At 46.3% G+C, this 26,895-nt stretch overlaps 1 protein-coding gene across 2 annotated transcripts in view; it reads left to right on the top strand.

The window, feature by feature from the left end:
• LOC309644099 (uncharacterized protein) overlaps positions 1-26,895 on the top strand; it is a 391,248-nt gene that overhangs the window by 293,905 nt on the left and 70,448 nt on the right. Inside the window, exons 3-5 of one of the 2 annotated variants that reach the window (XM_082427531.1) lie at positions 14,771-14,839; positions 15,611-19,966; positions 20,886-21,037. In XM_082427531.1, the coding sequence (XP_082283657.1) occupies positions 14,771-14,839; positions 15,611-15,730 (189 nt within the window). In that variant the 3' untranslated portion in view covers positions 15,731-19,966; positions 20,886-21,037. Of the gene's footprint in view, positions 1-14,770; positions 19,967-20,885; positions 21,038-26,895 lie in introns of both variants that reach the window. The other variant, XR_014254231.1, reaches the window with a different exon arrangement.

Genomic DNA, 26,895 nt, shown 5'->3' on the forward strand with positions numbered 1-26,895 from the left:
CCTAGAAAGGCCAGGGAAGACTCCATCACGGAAGTGAGACTGAAGTTGGGTCTGGAGGAGGAAGGAAGGATTTGAAGAGGGCTGGGATGGGGGTACTTTTCAATGGGAAGGGGAGAGGCCGCTTGATAAAGCGCAGAGCTGATGATGAGCGTGTAAGCTCAAGGAGAAGGAACAGGCACTGTCAGAGGTATAGGCGGGCAGACTGGCTAAGTGCGACGGTCAGAGAGCAGAGTATGTATGCCGAGTATGATGGTAAATTTAGGTGTCGTCCTGGCTAAGCTATGGTGCCCAATTGTTTGGTCAAACACCGGTGCAGATGTTGCTGCGAAGGTGTTTTTAGATGTGATAAGCATTTAAATCAGTTGGCTCTGAGTAAAGCACATTACTGTCCATAATGTGGGTGGGCCTCACTTAATCAGTTAAGGCCTTAAGCTCAAAGACCAAGGTTTTCAGAAGAAGGGATTCTCCTCAAGACTGTCACATTGACAGCCTGCCTGTGTTCCCAGCCTGCTGCCCTGCAGAATTCAAGACTGAAGCATCCACTCTTAATTATCAGCCTACTAGCCTGCCTTATGGATTTCAGACTGGCCAACCCTCACAATCCCATGAACCAATTCCTTAAAATAAATCTCTCCATATACCTACTTAGATCCTTTTATTTCTCTGGAGCACCCTGGCTACCATCCCGAGCAGAGCTGCGGCTTTGCTGAATGCTCATGGTCCGAGGGCAGCTTTTGAGAGCCGGGCTCCCTTCGCAGGGTATTGGAGGACTAGACATTGAGTCAAATTCTGCAGTCAAGTCCCATGCCCATGAGACTGCCCAGAGGGGCTCATGCAAAGGGAATCCCAGGGACTCTTTATTTTATTTATTTATAAAATAAATAAATTTATTTATTTATTTATTTATAAAATAAATAAATTTATTTATTTATTTATAAAATAAATAAATTTATTTATTTATTTATTTATAAAATAAATAAATTTATTTATTTATTTATTTATACAATAAATATATTTATTTATTTATTTATTTTTGGCTGTGCTGGGTCTTCATTGCTGCGCACAGGCTTTCTCTAATTGTGGCGAACGGGGGCTACTCTTTGTTGCGGTGCGCGGGCTTCTCATTGTGGTGACTTCTCTTGTCGCGGAGCACGGGCTCTAGGCACGCGGGCTTCAGTAGTTGCGGCACACGGGCTCAGTAGTTGTGGCTCGTGGGCTCTAGAGCACAGACTCAGTAGTTGTGGCACACGGGATCTTTCCGGACCAGGACTTGAACCCATGTCCCCAGCATTGGCAGGCAGATTCTCAACCACTGCGCCACTAGGGAAGCCCCCCAGGGACTCTTTAAATTGGACCCTCCATGCAGAAGCGTGACAAGACTGTTGGGTGGAGCCTGGCTCACTCCCAGTCTTTTCACTTCTCGCGTGGAGTTGGTTTTAATTGACAAGAAGTCCCTCTAACCAGTGGACATTTTCTTGTTAAACCCGATGCTCTTGCATTCTTTTTTTTTTTTTTTTTTTTTAATTTATTTATTTATTTATTTTTGGCTGTGTTGGGTCTTCGTTTCTGTGCGAGGGCTTTCTCTAGTTGAGGCGAGCGGGGGCTACTCTTCATCGCGGTGCGCGGGCCTCTCACTATCGCGGCCTCTCTTGTTGCGGAGCACAGGCTCCAGACGCGCAGGCTCAGCAATTGTGGCTCACGGGCCTAGTCGCTCCGTGGTATGTGGGATCTTCCCAGACCAGGGCACGAACCTGTGTCCCCTGCATTGGCAGGCAGATTCTCAACCACTGCGCCACCAGGGAAGCCCCTTGCATTCTCTTATGCAGCAAAAAGATTGCTTTTTTTGGCAAGGACGCCTTGGATTTTTCTGAGCTAGTTGTGTGAGAAACATCCCTCCTGCAGGCCACTGTGCAAGTGAGTCCCCGCAGAAACGTGCCCGAGCCATCAGGTGTGGGGAGAAATATCTTTAGTTAGAGTAGGTCATAGAATGAGACTTCCCCACTGCAGCATGTGAGGGCAGAGGGGGTTTCCACAGGACAGTTCTTAAGAATCACTGTAAAAAATGCATGACTCCATCTGTCTCCTCTCTCTTCTTTGGCTTCAGATGACCTGAGCCATTAAAAAATTCCCCAGCGAGAGACCCTAGGCACCAGAAGAAGTGATGAACAGATTTTCAATTTGGGCCCAATTTGCATGAATTTTTTTTGGCAGTTGAAATCACTGTCTAAACTAGAGGCTGGAGATGGGTAGTGGGTCTCCCCCATAAGAGGCAGATTCTTGATTGGTCTGGAGAGACTGCTGGTGCTCTGGGCACGGGGCTCTAACCTCAGCTTCTGGAGAGAAGGCAGAGGTGGCAAAAGGGGAGGTGGAGAGGAAATGGATGATCCGAGCAGTCAGGGGGCCAGGGAAGGACTCGGCATCCCCCCTTCCCGGGAGCCAGCTCCACCAGGTCTACCCCCAGAGCGGCTGCCCAGTAACTTCCAAAGGGTGTCCTCCAGGGGGCATCTCCTCTTCCGTGGGGTGGACTGATTTCTTCTGATGAAGGGCTGCCTTATGATTTCTCACGATTACAGGATATTGGGGACCTCAGACAGAGCCTGGGGACTCTGCTGCCCTGGGGACTGGAATGTGGCCCTTCAGGGTGAGCTGCACAATTTCTGTTGAGGAGGAGTTCAGAGGAGGCCAGAGGATGTGTGTTGAGGCTCCACGTGTTGATAATTTGGGATGTCTTGAGTGGTGGTGGTGGCGGTGATGTGGGCAATGGTGCTTTGGAGGAATCATAATAATGATAATAATAAAAATAACAGCAAATAATAATAGCAGACATTTATTGAGTGCTTATTCTGTCCCAGGCACTGACCTAAGACTTTATTCATAATTAGACATTTAATTGCCATAGCAACCCTATGAAGTGCTCTCGTTAGTCCCACTTTCAGATGGGGAGAGATGTTAAGAAACTGCGCAGCTACTTAGCCAGTGGGTGGTGGTACCACCAGCTTGGGACCCAGGCGGTCTGGTTTAGAGCGTCCCTGCTCATGCTAACATTCTCCCTAAGCTGCCTCTTGGCCTTGATACTGTGTCCTTTTCTCCAGCCTAAAGTGCAGGCCAAGCCCCCCTAGCAGTCCTTTATATGCCAGCATGGACCTCCCAGGAGGCTGCTGCAGCCCCGTGTCAAGGACCTTCCAACTCAGAAGGGTGTTTCTCTGGAGCCTTATTCAAACCTTTCATCCTGCCCAAACCCCCTCCAGCCTCCCTCCTCTTGCCAAGTCAGATCCTGCCTCCTGCCCTTGGAGGCCTCAGCTCTGTCGCCCCCAAACCCCCCCAGAGACGGTGTGGGGAGGGCCACCTCCTCCTAGGACAAGTGCTCTTTGGGAAAAATTTCAGTTTGATCTGGCGAGGACACTGGCTTCACAGTAGAAATAGCAATATAACCCTCAAGTCTAGATGAAAAAATATCCTAGTCCCATAGGTGGGCGGGATGTCCACATCCCCTGGGAGGACCTGGATGGAAAGGCCAGTTCAGAGTGCCCATCTCGACTCTTCCCTGCAGCCTTGTGAGGGCAAACCCACCCCTGGGGCCTGGGCCTTGCTTGAAGTCCCTACGACGGGGCAGAGAAAGAAAGGGCCAACAACTCTGGTCTGGGCGAGAAGAAAGAACAGTGGGGAGAGGATGGTGAGAGTGGTGCGGGTCAGGGCCAGGGCAGGAAACTAGCCGGGGGGCCTCTGCTGTGTCCCTGGGGAAGCAGGGCTTCCACATGGTGCTGTGGCCTTGCTCAGTGAGTGTAGGACCCACCCCACAGAGGCCCATCATTAAAGTGGTGTTGACCAGAGAGAAATAAAGTATAAAAATGATAAGACCAGCTCCTAAATAGAGCCCGCTGGGCTCCAGGCAGGGCCTGCGGGCAGTTTTCGGGAAAGGTCTGCAGGATCTCAGCACGTGGGCTGCAGGCACCGCTCAACCCTGTCATTTTACATGTGGGAAAGCTGAGGTTGTGGACAGGAAAGTTGCTCCTGCCGGGTCTCAGGGGACCCCAGCCCCAAGCCAGGGGTCCTTCCACCTCAGCTCAGGCTTCTCTAAGGGCTTCACACGGAAAGAATCTACCTACACGGGGATGCTGGGTGGCTGGGGCTTATGATAGCATTCAGTCGTTCACTCGGTCATTCATTTGTTCAACAAATATTTATAGAGTGCCTTCCACGGGCCAGAGACTGTTTTGGACACAGGATAGAGCTGAGAACAAAACCAGAAAAACAATTCTCCCCTCATAGGGTTATTATTTGTAGAATTTTTTTGGGGGGGAGACATAAACATACATTAAATAAATATCGTGTCAGAACGTGGTAAGAACAGTGGAGAAAAATGTGGAAAGGAGGGTGCAGGGTGCCTCCGTGGGCTGTCTCTGGCCAGAGAGCGGCAGGAGGCCTTGGACCGTAGTAAGGGCCGTAGCCGGGGTCCCACCTCAGCAACACCCCTCACAACAGCATCCCCGCCGCCCCCCTGTGAAGCGGGAGGAGGATGGAGCTGGGGACCGTAATTCACAAGACCACTGAGAGGTGCCCAAGAGGCAGGGTCCCAGGGGCCAGGACTGTGCTGTGGCGTGAGCCGGCGAGGGCAGGGCGAGCGTCCAGACAGACGGAAGGCCGGGCTGAGCATTGAGGACGTGGCCTTGGGGGAAATTAGGAAGGGCAGAAGGAAGGCCGAAGTAGACTGTCCTGGCTGGCTGGGGAGAAGCACGTGGGAGAGGAGGAAGAAAGGGATGAGACTGGAGGTGAAGTGGAGAAGCAGCCTTGGGAGGCGATGAAGAACGGATTAAGCAGGCTTTACCTCTCGGGCATGGACAGCTCCTTGTGGTTTACAGCTGGGGGAGGACATCAGGAAGGAGACACTTTATAAAGGTCCCTCTGGCAGGTGCAGGAGAGTTGTGCTGGAACAAGAAGTCATCGGCGATCTAGGGCAGTGACTGTGGGATGCAGAGAGGGGAGGGACGCAGAGAGGCAGGAAGGACCACAGGACTTGATGCCTAAACTCCAACTTCCTCAATCCGATGCTGTTTTGGCGGAACCCGCAGGCTCTTTTTTCACCGCTCTGCGCATGTGGCGACTTTCCAGGATGGGGAGAGGAGACCTGAGTGCCCGGGGAATTTCTCCAGATGTTGAATCTCATGCTCTGACTGCCGTACCCCTCCCAGTCTCTGCTTCTATCTCTGCCTCCCTGAGCCTGGCTTGGACTTGGCCAGCCCAGATCAGGCAGACCTTGGGGGACACTCGGCAGGAAAATCTGGGGTCAGTCCAGGGCTAGAGGAGATGCATACGATCTATTCCTGGAAAACCAGCAAGGAAAGGGGTTTGGGGGCCCTTCACGTGCTGAGTCTAGGTACAGTGCAGCAAAGAAGCCGCAGGGCAGGTCCGGGTCCCTGCCAATCAACGGGCACAGCTTGGGGAGTTTGGGGCACTCTGAGGATCTGACTGGTCTGGGTCCCTTGGCTTGTTGCAGCCTGGCAGGGGCCCTTAAAACTTGGGGGTGGACAAGACCTGACCCAGTGCTCAGTGTTTCTGTCACAGGAGTCACCGCCTCCAGCTTGGGCCCGGCACTGGGTCTGGGAGGGGAATCTTGCTGTGGTTCCAAACTTACTAAATGCCCCTGGTGGAATCCAGACGTGTATTCCCAAAGCCACCTCTGAGCAGACCTGGGTTGCCTGTGACGGGGACTCTGGGGACAGCCAGGGTGCTAAAGGAACATCCCATGCCTGCCAGAGCCATGGCTGCTGTTTGAGGGGTAGCTGCTGAGGCCTCTGGACTAAGCTTGGCTGGGAAGGCACGAAGAGGGAACCTAGGCTCATGTGACAGGGAGAGTAGCCAGGTGGGGACACCAGATGAGAAACTGGAGACTCAAGATGAGAAGGACCCCCATTTAGTGCAGCAGAGGGGCTAGACTCCTGCCCGCGCTCTCCTAGCCCACGGCCTCCTCCTTGACTCCCTGGGGTCTTGAGTGGACTGCAAGCTCGCAGAGGCGGGCACGGGGCCGCCGAGTCTGAGGGCCAGCGACCTGAGGCTGGGGCTCTGCACTGACGCAGCCAGGCGGCTTTGCTGGGCCGTGGTTGGCTTCCCCGCCCTCCCTGTGCAGACTGAGGTAGGTGTGTACTTTGTACTTAATTACAGTGCTCATAACCAGAGAGGAGCTGCTGGGAAGCACATGTCATTTTGTTTGGGGATAATACACAGGAAGGCTGGAAAATATCTATTAGATCATCCCGTACTGCCTCTGCCACAGCTGGCATGACTGGTATCAGATCACTCGTGCTTTCTCCTGCCTGTGACTCAGGTGGGGGCTGGGGGCTGGGGGCTGGTCTGGGCCTCCTGAAGGCTGGCAGCCCCACAGCTTTCTCTTGAGCTCTGCTCTCATCTTCCTTGTCTGCCTACTCAGTTTTTCATCCACGGATCTGGTTCTGCCAGCCTTGCTCTCTCATGTCCTCCCAGTGAGCAATGATTCCTCCAGCCCCTGTTTATGGCGACCCCACTCTGTGGCAGGCCCGCCCCTGCTCAGTTCTGGGGGTTCAGACAATGATATGCATCCACTATTCACAGTTAAGAGCAACGTGAGACCTGCCCATGGATAATTCTTTTTTTAAAAATTTTTATTGGAGTACAGTTGATTGACAACGTTGTGTTAGTTTCAGGTGTACAGCAATGTGTATCAGTTATACATATACATCTATCCACTCTTTTTTTAGATTCTATTCCCATATAGGCCATTACAGAGTACTGAGTAGAGTTCCCTGTGCTATACAGTAGGTTCTTATTAGTTATCTATTTTATATATAGTAGTGTGTGTATGTCAATCTCAATCTTCCAATTTATCCCTCCCCACCCCCTTATCCCCTAGTAACCATACGTTTGTTTTCTACATCTGTGACTCTACTTCTGTTTTTTGTTTTTTGCTTTAAGGTTCTTTTCCCAGGTAGGTCATTACAGAGTATTGAGTAGAGTTCCCTGTGCTATACAGCAGGTTCTAATTTATGGCTAAATGTGGGCATACCATGCAAGAAGGACTCCTGTAGGTTAGGGAAGGGAGAGGTCACTCTGGGCTCTGCTCGTTGGGACGCTTCATGGAGGAGACGGCCTTTGAGCTGGGAGAGAGCTCACCAGGTGGAGAAAAACAAGGCACCACACTGGAAACCTGTAGCCCCCTTGTCATCCTATTGCTTAATATCCTTTGTCTTCCCCGCATCTTCTTGGTCATAGATTGACTCCCTCTAAATCTGGCCTCTGCCACCTCAGTCCTTTATGTCTCTCTCTTCTCCTCCCACCTCTGGCCCGTTTTAGACGCAGCGGGCAGGCCAGTCAAGGCTGAGGCAGATGTGGGAATCTGGTGACCAGAGAGCAAAGGCTGCAGCTGCCACCCGTCTTCAGCTTCCTCATCTGCAACGTGGGGGGTGAGGGCTAATCCCTATGAACCTTTCAGGTCTGATGTTCTAGGAATTTCTAAAGCAGGGAGCCACTTGGCAGAACCAGGGTCCAGAGGTGGCGGCTTCATGTCTGTTTCTTCCTCTGCCTGACTTCAGCCACCACCACTAGCCTGGCAGCTCCCAGATCTGCATTTTCAGCACAGATTCCCCGCCTGAGCGACGGAAACACATCTCCCGCTGCTCCCTGCCTGTGTCTCCGGAGGTGCCTTAAAATCAGCATGTCCAAAGGGGAAATTGCTATATTTTACACGCCTCTGATTCACCCTGCTGCCAGGATACATGTGCACAACACATTCACACACTCATGCCCTTCTGATCACGTTACTTTCTTAAAACCACTCCACCAGGATAAAATCCCTGGAGAGCTAGGTGCAGTGGGGCAAAGGTCTTTTGTGACCTTACTGCATGCGCATCTGTCAAGACTCCACGCCTCCCCAGAAACCGGACCCCAGCCAACCCTGACTGCTGAGCACACCTTGAGATTTCACATTTCTGCCTCTTTGCGTGTGTTCTTTCTCTAGTACAGAGCATTGCTCTCATGCCATGTTTTCTTCCTATTCATTCGTTCAAACCCAACTTGCCTATCACCTCTGCGATGAAGCCTTCCCAGACATCACTGGTCCCAGTTAATGAATCATTGCCACTCCCTCTTTTCTATCCTTGACCTTGTGAATACAGCTTTTGTAGCACTTATCACTGAGTTATTATCAGTTTACTGTGGTAAACAGTGGGCACCCCAACTCCCATTCATCTTTGGACTCCAGATTTTTCTAGCACGATGCCCAGCACTTATTAAGCGCTAAGGATTTTGTTCTTTAAACAGAACTGAGTCCTAATGACTGCCCTATGGTACTCATAGCTCCTTGACAGCAAAGCTATGCTTAAAGTCAGGAGAACATTTCCAGAGGGCTCTGCAGTGGGGAGCAGCAGTAAGAGTCCGTGTTTTTAGCTCAATGCCTGCCCTGAGTTAGATGTTAGGTGTTTTGTCTTTCTCAGGCTACAGGGAGCCCTTGAGCTGACCCAGAAGTTCTGAGCATTTATCACCTAGTATTGATGACCACATATTCTGCCTTCCCTCCTTATGCCTAGAGATGAAGGAAGAAATACAAGCTCATGTTACAAAGAGTATTTCCCTGGTTTATCAGCTCTCCCTCTCTCAGCTGGCGCTCAGAATGATTTCTTAGTTCTCAGCTTTTCTTCCTCTGATCAAAGTGCCCGAGGCGGTGAGCGCCAGGAGGGGAGCGCAAGCATTTCTGGCTCAGTCTCACGCTCCCCTCTTCTGTGCTGTTTGAAGAACCTGTAGCCCAGAGTTCTCCAATCAGGTGGGTGTGGCCTGGCTGCAGAAGGGTCTCCAAGGGCTTGGCAGGGAGCCCGGATGCCCTGGGATATCTGTGGGGTGGGGCGGGGCAGCTGCCCTACCTCCCCCTGGAGGAGATCAAAGCTGCTTGTGCCCTTCCTTGTCCTCCCTTTCCCATTCTGTTCTCTCAATCGCTCTTTTCTCTCCAATGAATTCAATGCAGAAAATCCATGAGCAGGATTTCTCTCTTCAAAGGATCAAATAACCTTTTTTTTTTTTTACCCCCTTTTTAATTTTTTTCCCAAACTGCAAAAGGAAAACATGCAAACAGACTTAGAGTTAAAGGTGAGAGAAAGAAAGAAAAGTTGCAGCAAAGTAATTTTAACTTGAGAAGTAGAGTGGTTGAAACCCAGAAAAAATGTGTGCTCAGCAATATGGTCCGCTCCTACAAATTAACCCAGAGCACTTGTGTAATTAGTGCGAGGGGTAGGGAACTGAGCAGCTCACAATATCTCTCACCCAGTTTGGAATTACGTTCACAAAAGAATTTCCTCTTCCTTTCTTGTGAGAGTTGAGAGAGTTGCCCTGTTGGTCTGATATCAGCAGGTGCCTCATGGCTGGAGACACATTTTGGGCTGGGTTTTGCCCCTGAGGAGGTGGTCTTGCGGCTGTACCCTCCTGACTTTCACCTCTGCACATGGCATAACTGGGCCTTCACAGAGTGGGGGTGGAGGCCACTCAGCTCCTCTCCCGGAGAAACGGACCCTGAGGAGCCCCAGATACCAGCTCTCCTGGCCTCTCAGTGCTTCCCACTACCCCCTTTCTGCCCCTGTGCTTCATCTAAACTCTAAGTTTCCTGCTTTTTTTAAAAAAATGTTGGGGTATAGTTGATTTACAATGTTGTGTGAGTTTCAGGTGTACAGCAAAGTGAATCTGTTACACATATACGGATATCTACTCTTTTTTAGATTCTCATACTGAGTGAAGTAAGTCAGACAGAGAAAGACAAATATCATATGATATCACTTATATGTGGAATCTAAAAAAAGGCTACAAATGAACTTATCCACAAAACAGAAATAGAGTCACAGATGTAGAAAATAAACTTATGGTTACCAGGGGGTAAGGGGGGGAGGGATAAATTGGAAGATGGGGATTGACATATACACACAGGGAACTCTACTCAGTACTCTGTAATGGCCTATATGGGAAAAGAATCTAAAAAATGAGTTTCCTGCTTTTGACATGAATGTGGATATTTATCGCCTCTTGAGGAACTAAGAGAATTCAGGTCTGTAAAGTGCTTGGAGAGCTATTGTTGAAGACTCTGTGGCTGGTGTTGTCACAGGAATCTTTGTGGTGGGGGCATGCTTCATGGGGGTCATGGGAGGGTGGCTAACCATCCTTTCCCTTTTTTCCATAAACTCTTTTGGCATCTAGTGAGGCCAATGGACTTGCTATGGACTGAATGTTTGTGTCTCCCAAATTCATATGCTGAAGCCCTAACCCTCAATGTAATGGTATTTGCAGGTGGGTTTTTGGGAGGTAATTAGATCATGAGGGTGGAGCCCTCACGATTGGGATTAGTGCCCTAAAAAGAAGAGATGTGAGACAGATGATCTCCCTCTGCCATGTGAGGGTACAACAGGAAGGTAGCTATCTGCATGAGTTTCTTCACCAGACACTGACTTGATCTTGAACTTCCGGACTCCAGAACTGTGAGAAATCAATGTTTGTTGTTTAAGCCATTTGGTCAGTGGTATTTTGTTATAGTAGCCCAGACTAAGACAGGACTCATTCTCAGAATGTTTTTAAATGTACAAAATAAAATATATAGGATTACAAAGGAAACTAATTATATTGAAATACAGTTATCAAAATATAAATAAAACATGTGTGGTACAGTCATATATGTGCTTCTTTATTAACTCATCAAAAAGCAAGATCTACTTATGGGTTGAATAACTGACATATGTCTGAAATAAATAGTATTTTGAGAAATCTGCAACAATCATAACATACTAAAATATCTGATTTCTACTGTTGACAAATCATAGCATTGCTAAAACTACTGTGGTTTATTGCTCACATTCGTAATTGAGCGAAATGCTATAGTTCAGTTAGAGGTTAGTGAAAATAAAGATAGACATTTTCCCCGTCTAACTTCATTGACCCCCTGACTTCTGTCCATGGGCCTTTGGATGAGTTTCTGCTGATGAATAAATGGGTTTATTAGGAAGATAACTGAACCATTAGTGGCTTCTACTGAATCCTCTGCTTGTGGGGGTTCTTTGTCCCTCTCTGGAGACTGAAGGATTGATTTCTTGGAGTCAGGTGTCATTGAGGGCCATTTTTAAGAAATTGGGGGACCAAGAGGACAGAAATGACAAGAGAAATAACAGTACAATATGTGCATGATAAGAAGTACTGGGTTGTTGGCCTGTGCTGTGAGCAAAGGGGTGAGGACGTGTGCACGGCTGAGGAAGGATGTAGGAGCACATGCTTCCCAGAGGGGAAGCCTGGATGCTTAAGGGGTAAATTGACAAAAGGGAGGTGATATGGGGCCTGGCAGGGTGCAAGGCATGGAAGTTGGGGCATCTTGGCAGTTCAAGGTGGTGCCTCTCTGGGCTGCAGGGCAACTGGGAGCTCTCCCTAGCTCAGGATAAGGGACGCAGATTTGTGTTGCAGGCATATTGATTTTCAGATGCACCTGATCACGTGGTTTGAGGTCCTGTTCTTCCAAGTGTTCTCCGTGAGCCAGGCTTCAGCGTTATCATGTGCACTTAAAACATTTTCACCCACTGGTCATTGACTTCCTCAGCAGTTCCTCGCAGATTCTCTTAAGCAACAGATTCAGGCTTCATGAACAAACATTTGTAAACCGGTTGCTCATTTGCCATCTATTTAGTGCTGTGATAACTGAAATCATCTCTGAACAGGAAAATATTTTTATCTTTCTTAGTTGCTATTCAGAGGACCCAGGGTGGGCAATTGAACTTCTGTACTTGAGAAAGATAAGATGCTCTAGGTAATATTTAATTTTACTAAAGAAAAAATCCCAAAATGACTTTTCCCCTTAAGTTAATAGTTTTTGTCCTTGAAAACAAAGCCCACATGATACAGGTGAATAATACCTCGAAGTCTTTGTTCTCTGGGCTGAGTCTCAGAGCTGAGTGCATTAGACAGGGGGCTAAAACTTGTAGGCAGAGGTATAGAATCCCCAGTCTCTCCCTTTTAACATGAATCCCAGGCAAGTGCCCCTCCGGAACTTAGTGGTGAGAGGTTAGATGAGAATTCCTGTTCTATATTAAAAATTATTAATGTGATCATTTATTTTTTTCCTTCTGTACTAGGTCTTCAAAATTTTATACTTACAGCACATCTCAGTTCAAACTTGCCTCATTTCAAGTGTTTGTGGCCACATGTAGCGAGTAGCTACCATACTGAATAGTGCTTCTCTTCCTTTCTTTCTCTCTCTCTCTGTAATAAAATATAGTTGACATACAATATTATGTTAATTTCAGGTGTGCTACGTAATGATTTGACTTTTGCATACATTACGTAATGATTACTACAATAAGTCTAGTAACCAACTGTCTGCATACAAAATTATTGCAATATCATTGATCACATTCCTTATGTTATTACCTCCCTGTGACTTATTATATAACTGGATGTTTGTACCTCTAAGTCCCCTTTGCCTCTTTTCTCCCACCCCATCGCCCACCTCCCTTCTGGCATCCACCTGTGTGCTCTCTGGATCTATGAGTTTGCTTTCATTTTGTTTTGTTTGCCTGTTTGTTCTGTTGGGAGTTCTTCTCTGAGACTTGCTTTTCACCGTGAGCTGTGCTGCCCCTTGGCTAATCCGCCGTGGAACTCAGAGGTGTTAGAGGTTGGTGTGTTAGAGCAATTGCTGGGTACAAAGGTGCACTGGGATGCAAAGACGCGGGAAGAAGCCCAGTGGGAGGGAGAGGCACCCATGACACCAGTCATTCTATACAAAAGAGAGCGAGCTGAGGTTACCATCTCCCGGAGTGTGTGGGAGCTCTGAGACCTGGGAAGGTGCCTTCCTGAAGGCTGCCACACACAGAGCTACACAGAGCACAGGGAAGAGATTTGCTCATCAGGAGACACCATGGGCGAAGCAGCCACGCCCATAATGTCAAGACCTTGGCAAGAAGAGAAGGGAAAAAGCCACTGTCTCCAACTTTCTCTAGTAGCTCCTGGATCATTGCTACTCTTGTATTTGTGTGATAATCTTGTGGTTAATCTATTTGCTTGTATTCCACTGTGTTCCTCAAGTGGGCTAGACGCAGTTTACAGAAACAGTTGGATTATGGCAAGATGACATAAAAATGACAAAAAGTGAGGCACAGGAGATGGAAGAATAGGAAAGATGAATGGAACCAGGTGTGAGGTTGGTTCAAAATACATATCCCTTAATGTCTCACCTATTTGCTAGAGATGGGCTGTATTGATCTGAGTCTAAGCTTTTCAACAGCCAAGGCCAAGGAAAGCACAATAAGTGGCATGAGTCACAGCCCAAGAAATAACAGCCAACAGGAGTGGAGTTGGCACACACTCACACTGTGAGGCCAGGATGCGAGGACACAGGTTGAAGCACAGCGGAAGCACACCAGTGACACCAAAATTGTGTCACATCCTCGGAGTGATGTTCCTCCTGGATTCTTCCTTGAAAAGAAACTTCATCAGGCCCCAGCTGCTGACCTCAGCGGCACCTGGCACACATCAGTGTGAAATCCTCCTCCATCTCCCCACCCACCGAGTGTTTCTCTTTTGTCTCTGTTTAGACCAGGGGCACAACTCCTTGCTGTTCTAGAGAAGCTATTCTGCAGAGCCCACTTGATGCTCTCCAGATACTCAGCTCTCAGATGGTCTGGCTTAATCTGCGTCAATTTAAGGGATTTAGAGCAATGCATTTCCATGGCAGGGACTACTTTGAGTTCACCAGAGCCTGTTTCCTTCCCTCCTGGGCACATGAGTACTTTCCCCAGACTCCTTTGCAGCTGGGCATGGCTTTGACACTGAGCTTGAGCAGAAGTGATGTGTGTCACTTCTGGGCTGAAATGGTTGGGAAGTAAATGCATTCTCTCCATAATCCCTTTCCCAATCCGCTGGCTTAGAGGAGAAGGCTATAAGGAAGGACCCAGAGGAAGGTGGAGACACAGGAAGGAGGAAGTCGGGCTACTGAGGGTCTGGTGGAAGACACCAGCCAAAAAACCTTCACTGGATTGTGATATGCACAAGGAACCGACTTCTATGGTGTCAAGCCACTGAGAATTCCGGATTTGTCTGTTAGAGTAACTAGCATTATTTTAACAAATACAGTTCCCCTCGGGAAATGCTCTCTAAATAAAATTCCTCTCAGCCAAGAGGAACTGAGAGATTTGAGTGACACCAAGTTCAAGGTTACATTCCCTGACAACTGCGAAGAGTGCAAATATTCTCTGTTGCAGGGAAGTGGGTAGGTGCAAAACCTTATGTTTTAATAGTCACCCAAGGTGGGAGTAAGATTAACACACTCTTGTCAAAATTGTGTCACCTTACAAGAACTCCTGCCTGAATAGAAAGCTCTCGTGTCTCCTTTTGGAGATAACCCAGGATGCACCTGTGGGTTAGACCAAGATTCTCCTCAGAAAGTCATTTTGTGTCTGCCCTAACACATGGGAAAAATGGTAACCGAGGCCACACGGTTTCATAGAATGTAATCTGCTATAGTAATTTTAACCTGAAAAAAGTTTTAAACAGCTATAACCCTCTGACTGCTGCAGCCCTTAGATACAAAACAAAACTTGGACAGTGAACTTGGTCAAGTCCCCTTCTCACCCTAGGCTTTAGTTTCTAGGCATGACCTATGGCAACTGGATGTGATGCGCCAAAACTGCAATTTATAATCTATGTGTACGATGCCAAACAAAAACTCTCTATAGCACACACCAATAGCATGTCGATAGTAAATACAATTCTGTTCCCGTTATCCTTACAGGATGTAAGCACTAAGCACCAGCTATGGTGGCAGAACAAACATTTCCAGGTGCCACACCCATCATACAAGGTGAGATACTCATAATATTTATAGACTAGGTCCTGAGGGCCAAAACCAGGAGGGAAAGGTAGCCCCTGCTTCTCCCGGAGAAGCACTGAAGGCCTGCAGTTGTGCTTAGTGATCACGGAGGCTGGGTGGTTATGTCACCATCACGTTGGATGTTGAGGGAGGATCCAGGTTTGTGAGCCTTGCTGGTGTGCAGGGCGACTTTGCTCCTGATGGGAGCTCGCTGTTGAGTCATCTGCAGAGCTTGGTGATTTGCCCAGGAATGAGCTCATAAGTTCTCCAGATTCAGTGACCAGACTAGAGCAACAGCGTTGAAAGAGCCAAATGATGAGACAGAACTGGGCTTCACAGTGGGCCGGTGCTCCTGCAGATGTCCACCCAAGGGACACAACTACCCTTAATTTCCAACTTCACCCAGGCTGCCTGGGACCTGACTCCTTTGTCCCTAGAGCAGGTAAAGCCAAACTCTGGCTAAAGGGTGAAAAATTCACAATGAAGAACCCCAGATCTGATTTTTTTTCTTTAACTCTCATTGGATGTCTTAAATCATCCTGGAATTGAGCTCTACTGTTTTTCCTCTTCCAGGAGAGAGTGTGAGCAGATGCTCCCCTACTGTAGAGGTTGGGTGGCTGAGAAAACTGGAGTCCTGGGCGCTGTGGGATCTATAGTCCAAAGTGCCTTTTATCCACACCCAGGCCGTGACCTGGGGGTGCTGTGAGAGGAGGGGCTTTGTCACTTCATGATTCACCGATCGTCCATCCTTCTCTGCTGGAGGACCTTGAAGGAGGCACACGTGTCCAGTTAGGAGGCTGCTCCAGGAAGCCCCCAGGCAGTGCCTGTCAAACTTTCCATGTGCCTATGAAACACCTGGGCCTCATGATTCTGCAGTTCTAACCAACCTCCAGGTGAGGCTGATGGTGCCCTGAGGACCCCACTCTGGGTAGGAGGGTCCAGGGAATTGTGCCATGTGTAGAATGATGTTTGGACAAGCAGTGCTTCTGTGCAGCTCCCCAGAGCCTGCCAAGGAGGCTGGAAGGATCTGTGATGAGAAGGGTCTGAGTGAGAAGAAAGTATCCAGGAGAATGGCTGTCCGGGGTCTGTGAAGAACACCCCCTCCTGGGCTTCCTTCCACTTCCCTTGACTTTGTGCTTTGCGTCTTTGCTCTTACAGATTTGGAGGGGCCTCATTATACCTTACACTGGAGCTAGGCGTTTAGACCAATCTGAGGATATGAGCAAGCTGGCAGAAGGCATCTGATTGAAAGCCTAGCTCGGAGAGGTGGGGGGATGGGGAGGGCTGGAATACATCCTCAGCTCTTTGCTCCCTACCACGCATCTCAGGTCAAAGCCCAGCTCAGCCTTGTTCCCCCCGTTCTCCTGGAATGCTGTGGACGAGGACGCCCCCACTCTTGAAGAGGCTTGGCTTCTTGCATCCTGACATGTGCATGCTTTCTGTTTTATGGGAAGAAATGTGTCTTGGCTGGAGGCCTACGTTTCGTTCCAGCACATCCTTTTTACCAAAAGAGCCGTCCCTGGAGCTGCCAACAGTGTTTACGAGAAAGCCATCCAACAATACTTTGGATCTGGGAGCGTGGCCTGACCACAGACGTGGCCTTCCCCACCCCGAGAACCATCCATCGGAAAGCCTGGCACACGGTGGAGTGTCTTTATTTTTACTCCAAAATGTAAAAAAATGTAAAGCTGGTTTCTTTCTTTCCTTTTTTTTTTTTTTCCAGCTGGGAAAACTCCTGTCAGTGGATGCAGTGTCCTTTCCAGATTCAATATTATGCAAACTGCATATCGGCAAATGGAGTAAACAAATATGTCCATGGAGCTTCCTGATGCACAGAGAGATGGGGCCGCCCCAATACAGAGATGCAGACCTGCCGATTTGCACGGGAGCTGCTGAAACTGCCACCCCACCAGCTCTGCTACCACCTCTCTCCTTCAGAACAGAGTCTGAGAGCCTGGGATGATGGGCCACTCAGATGCCCAGCAGCAGGAGACCCCTGGAGTCACGCAGACCTAGGGTGGCTGCAGGTCGGATGGGAGCTGTCATTGGCTGCGGGGGAGACTCACCACCTGACCAGTCCTGCGCCTGCGCTAAGCCCCACCCTCTTCAGTCCCACCCGAACCGCAAGGCTCTCACCCCCAGGCAAGGCGGAGAAGTTTACGTTTCTTTTTCTCTTCTTTGTTTTTTGAAGTTTACTTTTCAACTCTATCTCCCCTCTCCGGCAGGCCTGGGCAGGAGGCAGTACCCCATGTGGCATCTTTTTGGCATAGAGAACTTGGCCAAGTCCCTTTCCCAGCGCGGGTTTTAGTTTCCGGGCGTGCGGTGTTAACATGGCTGTGGCGGACCCCGGGCTGGCTTCAGCTCTGCAGTCCTTCAGAGTGTAGGATGCTTCTGCGAAATGTTGGGTCTCAACATGCTCCCGTGGCAATAACTCAGTGAGATTAAGTACCTTTTAAATGTTCCCATCTAAGAAGATGAGGAAACAGATTTAAGGGGATTAGACTATTCTATTGAAAGGTGGGCAGAGAATAAGTGGAGAAGCTAGCGTTTAGACCCGGGGCTGTCTTTTCAGAAATCCTGTACTTTCTTTTTTGCAAAATGGCATCATGCTTCCCCAAACACCCCTGCAAGAAAATAAACAAACAAAACAAAGGGACAAGGAGAATCCAAAGGGTACATCTTCAAAGCCTGAAATGAAATTTTTATCCATCTCTCCTCCATGTATCACCTCCCCTGCCCTGTCTGGTTGAATGTTTTCTCCTGTAGCTTCTGTCCCCCGTCTGTGATGGGGTCGGGAAGGGAGGGGCCGGGTGGAGAAGCTGTCCATCTGCCCTTTTGGGAGAGCTGTATTGCCTGACATGCTTGTTTCTTTGGACAAGCAGAAATGGGCACGTCCTCTTGCTGGTTTGTGATGAAGCAAGAGTCGCTTCTCACCATTAACAACCTCATGGAGTTTGGTGTTGCAGAAACAGTTGCTCAGGCAGACTAGGTTCAGTTGCTACCAAATATCCTTGAAGTCTCAGAATTACTGAGAACAAAGATTTGCCTCCATGCTCGCTGGGTCCCTGATAAATCGGGCATGTCTGTCCTTGTTTCAGAAGGGAGATGAGTTCTGAGGTGTCAAGAGGAAATGGCCCTGTACCCAGTTTCGTGTCCCGAACGGGGTCCCTGGTGCCTGGGAGGCTGTGTTGCTGAGCAGATGGCAGTGTCATGGGCGGTGCTTCTGGTGGAGAAAAGACGGAGGTGAAACTGCACCTCCCGCACGATGCATACCCCCTCACGTTGGCAGCTTTCGAGAGTCTCGGCCAGCTCTTCCAGGGGCGGTGCTGAGGTGAGAGGTTAGTTAGGGCACAGGAGGAACAACCCAGGCCAGAGCTTCCTGTGTTCAGCAGTTAGACACCTTTCTGTGCAGGTTGTTGATGAATTGGTTATCTGTGATCTGATTTTTAGCACCTAGCGTATATCTGATATTTCACGTAGGTTTTGATTATTGAGTTATAGAAGTTTTCAGATATTTCCTCTTTCTAGAGTTGCATCAACTCCATTCTTCCTAGTGGGAAGATGGGGAAATAAATCAACCAAAATATTCTTTGACCAATCACCGTGCCCATTCAATGTTCAGATGCCTATGCTGATCAAATCTCCCCAGAATATCGTAATACATTTTGAGGGTTATCGTCAGGCTAGCTTTTTTGCTTCCCCCCTCTCTCGCTCTCAACCTTCTAAAATATAACATGGGGACCCTAGTAACAGAATATGTCAATGAATGTATTTAATGTGCAGCTGCCAAAATTTGTGGTCTTTTGCACCTTTTATGTGGCCTACCATGGCAGAATATGTGGTGAATGTTCTTGTGCCTCCCACTGCTATATGTTTACTCCTTGGAGATGGCTTTTCAACTCTGTTTCAATGCCTCTCCCATCCATGCAGCATGTGGCAGACAGATTCTGAGGTAATTGACCCTCCATGGTCCTGATCTCCTGTTTGTGTCCTGTATAATACCTTCCTCTTGAGTGTGTGTGGGGGGACCTGACTTGCTTCTAACCAATTGAATATGGCAAAAGTGATGGATGTCACTCCTATGATTACATTGCGTTATATGAGACTTTGTCTTACTAGCAAATTCCTTCACTGTTTTGATGAAATAAGTGGCCATTTTGGGAAAGTCCACGTGGGCCTCTCTGAATGGTGGGTGACCTCTAGGAGCTGAGGGCAGCCTCCAACCATTAGCCAGCAAAATCTGGGGCCCTCAGTCCTACAGCCACAAGGAAATGAATTCTTCCAGTAACCTGAGTGAGCTTGGAGTCAGGTTCTTCCCCATTCAAGCTTCTGGATGAGAACACAGCCTGGCTAAAACCTCAACTGCAGCCTTATGAGACCCTGAACAGAGGATGCAGATAAGTCACACCCAGACTCTGACCCACAGCAATAGTCAGATAATAAATGTGTATTGTTCACAGTTGCTAAGTCTGTGATAATTTGTTATGCAGTAGTTGAAAATGGACACACAACACTCAGAAGTTCCTGGCCACCTGCATCGTAAGAGAGGTTCAGTGTTGTTCCTCTAAAATCTCCTCTATGTCATCCAAGACATGTCCTCTGTGTGCTCCTGAAAATGAAAAACTCGATGATTTCCTGGAGAGAAATATCAAATACCACTGGACTTACGTTTATAGTTGTTAACATCTGCATCTGTAGGCTAATGTCCTTCCTGAATTCCAGATCCTAATGCCTACTAATATATCTTCACTTGGTAGTTCTACATCAGTATAAAAATGTCCCAAACTCGGGCTTCCCTGGTGACGCAGTGGTTAAGAATCCGCCTGCCAATGCAGGGGACACAGGTTCGAGCCCTGGTCCCAGAAGATCCCACATGCCGTGGAGCAACTAAGCTTGTGTGCCACAACTACTGAGCCTGCGTTCTAGAGTCTGTGCGCCACAACAACTGAGCCCGCGTGCTGCAACTACTGAAGCCCGTGCGCCCTAGAGCCCGTGCTCTGCAACAAGAGAAGCCACCTCAAAGAGAAGGCCATGCACCGCAACGAAGAGTAGCCCCTGCTTGCCACAACCAGAGAAAGCCCACATGCAGCAACAAAGACCCAGTGCATCCAAAAATAAGTAAATAAAATAAATTAAAATTAAAATTAAAAAAAAATGTCCCAAACTCAACTCCTCATCCTCCATATTTGCTTCTTCTCCACTGCTTTTTGCCTTAAGAAATGACACACTTCCCCTGTCAGCCTAGATCCTCACGTCTTCCCAGTAGTTCCCTGGGATGGCCCTTGGATCAGAAGCCCTATTTCATGTCTGGAGTGGAGAGACACTGCAAGGCTCTGTAAGCCCTGGGCCTTTGTAAATTGTCCCTTGGGCTTCTGGGGGCTATTGTCCTTGTCCAGGGCCAAAAGGAGTCTTTCACCTGGGAGGTAAGAAGTCCCAAGCTCCAAGCCAGGATTATAAACCAGACAAATTGCAAAGGTACTGGGTCCTGGGGGCTCTCAGGGTTTTTCTCAGGTTTTCTCCAAACAGTCCTATATCCTCTGCCAAGGATATGTGACTCCCTGCCCCGCCTTTCCAGTCATTAAACCTAGGCTATTAAGGATCCAGAGAAATCATATACAGATTTCCTCCTATATTAAATGACATTAAAGTTAACATCCAAAGTTACAAAAAAGATTTATTTAGTAAGGAATGTTCTCACATCCTTACTAAGCCTCAGTGTAGATGTGACTACCCTTGACAAGTCAAAGGTTAAAATGTCCCTCTGTCTCTGCAATATTTGTCAAGATTGAGTCCTAAGAGTTGCATTTTCAAATGCCTCTAATGAAAAGGGGGTATCTGTTCAGATGAAAAGGCAGAGGTGCAGAAACAGAGACTATGCTTGTCCCTGAAGAAGGGATACAAGATGACTGAGAAATGTCATTTGAGAGAAGGGGAAGGACCAGCCCTACATTAAAAAGTTAAAGGAATAGGAGAAAAAACAAACCATGAAGTCAGTGTATAATTATAGCTGATGCATGTATCATGTTTTACAATGCAGTGCTTGGATGATTAAGCAAAGAAACATCAGGATAGGAAACCTAAAGTGGAGCCAGAAACAAGGTCATTGCTGAACTTGTATGCTGTGAGTTCTACAGTATTTGATGGACATGGATATTTGGTCCTCAGCAGCCACTACAGACTGGCAGTCAGGTGAGTACAGCTGTTTGCTCAGTTGGGGGCCTCAGTTCAGACTAGTGTTCTCTGAGAACATCTTTGCTTCTTCCCTAAACTGTTGTCAAAGGAGAAACTAAAGCCATTTTAAACTATTTATTTATAAAAATGTCTTACATTTTACATACAATTTATTCTTGAGTATATTATATATTTCGTGGACATTTGAGATTTATTTTTCCATTATATTCTCTAACTGTCTAATGCTGGCATAGAAAGTAGTCATTAATTTCTAAATAATTATTTTTTAAAATGTGTAATAACTTCTCATCTACACAGTCATCTAATCCTCAAACAGTAATAATTGCACCTTCTTATTTCTTGTGGCTAAAGATTTTTTCTTTTCTTTTACCTGATTACACTGTCTAGAAGAGCCCTGAAATATAGAAATATAATGCCATTCATATATGTAATGTAAAATGTTCTAGTAGCTACGGTAAAAGAAAGTAAAAAGAAACATGAAATTAATTCAATAATATATTACTATTTAACCCCATATACCCAGAATAAAATTTCAACCTAAATCAATATAAAAATTAAAAATTAGGTATTTTGCACTCTTTTTAAAAAAAATACTAAGTGTTCAAAATCTGGTACAGCGCACCTCAACTCAGATGAGCCCTATTTCAAGTGCTCAGTAGCCACATGTGGCTAGTGGCTGTCATTTTGGACAGTACAGGTCTAGAACTTCTAGAATACTATAAACAATGACCATGATTGCAAGTAGCCTTGTCTTATTATTTTCTGTTAAGTGGGAACATCACTTACTTTTAACTAGCTATTACTGCCATTTGGCTTGGGACAATTTTTGTTTTTTATCATATCAAGGAGCAATCTTCCATTCCTAGTTTATAAAATGTTTTTGTTGTGGTGGTTAGTGTTATAAATTAGAAATGCTATTGAAGTCACCTCCTCATCTTTTAAGAAGATTTTTTTTTCTCCTTTGACTTAGCGATATGATGTTTAAAAATTTCCCCTAATATTTATCTGTCTCTGCATTCCTGAAATAATCTTTACTTAGTTATGGAACACACCTCTTTTCACTTGGCAGGATTTGGTTTGCTTTTATTTCATTTCACCAGGTCACGTTTCATTTCACAAGGTGAGATTTCCCCTTGAAAATAGTATGACTAATAATACTAGGCAGGCATAGGCAGGCTCTGGACTGAGTGAGGGAAGGGCTGCTTTTTCTCCTGAGGGCCAGGAAGCTGAGTGTGTGGGGCAGGATGTCAGGTCAGGGTGTGTGGCTGAGTCTGGAGCCTCCTGGACTCAGTCACCTGGGCCCAGTGCAAGTGCCGTAGGGAAAATGGCTGAGTGCATGAAGAAAGCGCCGTGTAAAGGAATGGCAGCATTGGGAGCTGAGACACTGAATGATGTGGAACCACCGTATGCAGGCATAATACAGGGAGTGAGCCGTCCCTCCTCCTTCTCTGTATCCTGAGAAGGCCTATGGGACTAGCCTGGGTGGTGTATGCCTCAAGCACCCCAATGCTTGTGACAATGGCCCAGGAGCATGGACCACCTGGTGCTGGTGTCTGGACCATTGATAAGCTCTGATCCACGGACAAGGATGACCCCTGTTTCTGAGTCACGTGCTTTCAACAAATACCGTGTGTGTGGTCCAAGAATCATAGTAGCAGTACGCTTGGCCCTCTGGTGGACTGGTCAGATTTTCTAGCATTTTTTTCTGTAAAACTAGTAACCAGGACTGACTATTTGCACAGAGTAGGTGTCCTTATGATTCTTGGAATTTTCATGAAAGTAGTGCCCAGAGAGAAGGAAAAGAGATGTTTTTATAATGGTGGAATGAATACTTAGTAATTATTCAAACTTGAATATTAAATGTGCCTGTATTAATTTGCTAGGGCTGCGACAACAAGTTCCACAGACTCGGTGGATTAAGCAACAGAAATTCATTTTATCACATTTCTGGAGATTTAGAAGTCCCAGATCAAGGTGTTGGCAGAGTTGGTTCCTTCTGAGGCCTCTCTACTTGGCTTGTAGATAGCGACTTCCTTGCTGTGTCCTCACATGGTCTTTCCTCTGTGTGTGTTTGTGTCCAAATTTCCCCATCTTATACTTATCAGGACACCAGTCATATTGGATCAGGGCCCACACCTGCAACCTTATTTTAACTTAATTACCTCTTTAAAGACCCTATCTCCGAATACAGTCACATTCTGAGGTATTGGGTGTTAGGACTTCAACATATGAATTTTGTGGGGGACACCCCGGTTCATAACAATGACCATATTTTTTATCACCAAGTTGAAAACAATAAAAAAACATCACTTATCGAAGGTTTTTGCTTCCGTAGTCAAATGAAATCAGACTGTAGTTTTTCTTTTTGAGTGAATTCTCTTTTGCCAAATTTTAGATCAGGGTTAACAAACTTCTTAAAATAGTTGAGAAACTTTTCATCTTTTTTCTATGTTCTGTACCAGTTTATACAGGCCCACAAGGCCTGTTCTGAAACCCTTGAGACCAGATATGTTTCAGAATTCAGAACCTTTGGCTTTTTAGAAAGGTAATACACGATGTATAACATATATTGGGTTGGTCAAAAAGTTCGTTTGGGTTTTTCCGTAAGATGTTACGGAAAAGCCGAACGAACTTTTTGGCCAAACCAATATTACATATCTCACCTAGTGGGAAGTGGGGCAGCAGGGCATAATAAACATGTTACTATTTCATACCATGACATGAAAATAATAATAATATATATGTATGAATTCAGATCAAATTTAATGTTAAATGAGTTTCAGTCAGGTTTTGTCTTCAAAGGTTTTATAAAATAAACTACAGAGCATTTGGAATTTTAGAACTATAAATAAGGGGTTGTGGGTCTGGGTACCATTAATATTATCTTTCCCCTGAGAACATGAAAGTTTCACCTGAGTACAGCTTGCTTTATATGTATGTGTGTAATACATATATAGTCTATATGTATATAGTCTGTTGAACTCTTTAAGGTTTGCCTATAATTATTGAACTACTTAGGCTGTTTGTTTAATGAATCAATTTTGGTGATTTATAGATTTTCTAGAAACTCTTTTCCTAGTGATTTTCAAATATACTAGCAGGGCTGACATAGTACTCATTTACCTTTTAAAAAAGTAAACTTCATACTTATGGTTAAATCACATTTTTATTCCTAAACGTTTTCCCCTTAATTGCACCCACTATATATTTTTCTGTTTCTTTAAAGTCAACAGTTAGAATTACTTTTCCATTTCTGTAGATTTCTTTCTAAAAAACATAATTTGTAATATTATCTCTATTACATTCTTATAAAAACTTTTCTCATATTATTATGTTCTCTTTCTGACATCTTGAGGTAGATGCTTAGTTTCTCTATTTTATTCCTTTTTGAAGCAATAAAATTGAGGCTCAGAATTTTTCTCTGAGTGCTGCTTCAGTCTCATTCCATAGTTTGATATGTGGCTGAGGAATTGCAGGCTTGATTAACTCAGAGGCCAGTGGCTCCACCCTTTCCTGACCCCATCTCTCCCTCAAAACTGCCATCTTCAAAACTTGCCACTATTGATTTCCCTTTTCTTTCCTGTTTGTTCATCCTTTTACTTTGTAACTCTTTTCATTGGCTTTTTCTTTCTTTTTTTAAACAAAATCTCATTTTCTCCTACTACAAACCTAAAGAAGCCAAAGCCTTCCCTTGAACCTGCCCTCTCTCCTTTTGCAGCTGAAATGTCAGGAGATGTGAGTACAGTGATTGGTTTAGTTGTTCCTGAAGGGAGGACACTTTAGGGGATGACAAGGTCTAATGAGTGACAGTGGCCACAGCGGTTGAAGTGGAGACAAGTCCGTGAGATGAAGAAATGAAACAACCAAGGGGCCCGGAAGGAACGGGTATAATGCACCGCATGATCATTAGAAACAGTGGGTGTTTTCCTTTTGGTTTGGCTTTTAGGAAAGCATGGTTTGTCTTAATTCTGCTATCTTATTTGTCTATTTTCTCTTGTTTATGCCTCCTTTTTGGAAGGGTGGTGGTGATTTTTTTGCCATTTTCTTGCTTCTTCCATGCAGTCTGTTTTCTGATTTCTTTTTTGGTAGTTTCTGTGGGATATAAAGCCTTTTACATTCTATTAATGGTTACATTAAATAAACAGTATTTTATCTTATATGTCACTTATTATCCGTGCCAAGTATATCTATTAACTCTCTGTTGTCTAAGAGGAAGAGAGATGCTTATTTTTACCTCTACCCTCCACTCTTCTGTTTCCCCTGCACCCGACCCTCTGTCCCCACTCTGGGCTTGTGTTGATAAATGGGTACTCTGTTAAATTGTTGGATTGATTGTTAAACTGATTATTTTTTTTACATTATGTATATTCTACCGGAAGGATTATCTATGACATTTGCATTCTGGTTTGTAACAATTATATAGAATTAGTTTTTAGTGTAAATGCTTTTAGTGCTTCCATTTGAAAGGTAGGAGGGAAAGGGCTGGGGAGACAAGCATTAGATGATACTCTGGGTGAGAGACCAGCTCCCGCCTGGGGTTAAGCTTGTTGGGTGCCTCACTGGGAACTCCGGAAAGGAGATTTCTTTTTTCTTTCCTCTCATGTCCCATCCTTGGCCACATCACTTATTCTGTCTGCAATGATAGTGGACCAGCCCGTAGGACCGGAGACCAAAAATGACACCAATATCAGACAGCTTTCCCGGATTTTAGCCACGACCTATCTTCCCTGAGAGGCGGCGCCCCGTGGAAGTTCTCTGGCTTTCTTGCCCCGGGCTTTCTTCCTGCCCATTTTTGTTGTTGTTCTATAAAAGCCATAATACCCTTCCAAGGTAGCTTTGATCTTAGATATTCAGCCCATGAGTATAGTGTGTCAAGGGTCAAACATTCTCCTAGGAGCATTTGGGTATTTTTCTGGGTTTTTCAATATATATGTGTGTTTTTTCTGCTTTCCTTTGGGTTGATATATGTTTTGAGAAATTTCCCAGAAACAATCTGCTGATGCCCTGGGAGGTTGGCAGTGCTCTGGGTGGGGATTTGAGGGGCGTGGACCTCTGGTCACAGCGCAGAAGCGATGGTGAGCGCTCCTGCATCTTCTCCATCCCGGTGGTACCCCTGCCGGTTGCAGTCCTCGCTGGGTGCATAGCAAACGTCTGGATGTACCAGCTACTGAAGACATTCAGATGCTTGCCTGGGATGCCACTTGGGCCTCCATCTGAGTGTGACTGTGTTAATGAACGCGCTTCATTCAGGCTTATAGGCTTCTTGGGGGTGAGGCAGCACTTCATTCTCTCCAAAGAAAGGACTTGAGCCACAGGACATAAACTTGAGTTCAGATTTGGCTTGCTACGTGTTAGAGTTGTTTTCAAGAGTTTAAGGAAACCTATAGGCTTGGACCCACTGGGATTGATTTATTAGCTTGGGGTCCTTTGTTTTTTACTCTTTTTTAAAGAGAGTGTGTGTGTGTGTGTATGTGTATGTTTCTTTTTCATGAACTCACGCATGCTATTTAACTTTAGAGTTGGCGGTTATATCTTAGAGCGATGCACCTTTAGGTGTGGTCCATAGATGATCATCATCAGCACCACTGGGGAGCTTGTTTGACACACATATTCTCAAGCGCCATGATTCAGAAACTGAGGGTGGGACCCAGCAATCTGTATCTTAACAAGCCCTCCAGGGGATTCTGGTGCACATTAAAGAATGAGAACCACTGTCTTAGAGATAATCCACTCTACCCTTCTCAGCCTGCACTTGAGGTACTAAGACTCCTCCACAGGGAAAGTGATTTACCCAAGATGACATGTAGGGTCAGTGGCAGACCAGGGATTAGAACCCAGGTGTTACACACGAAAGC

The sequence above is a fragment of the Balaenoptera physalus genome (genome assembly GCF_965194825.1).
Source record: "Balaenoptera physalus genome assembly, chromosome: 15".
Taxonomy (NCBI): domain Eukaryota; kingdom Metazoa; phylum Chordata; class Mammalia; order Artiodactyla; family Balaenopteridae; genus Balaenoptera; species Balaenoptera physalus.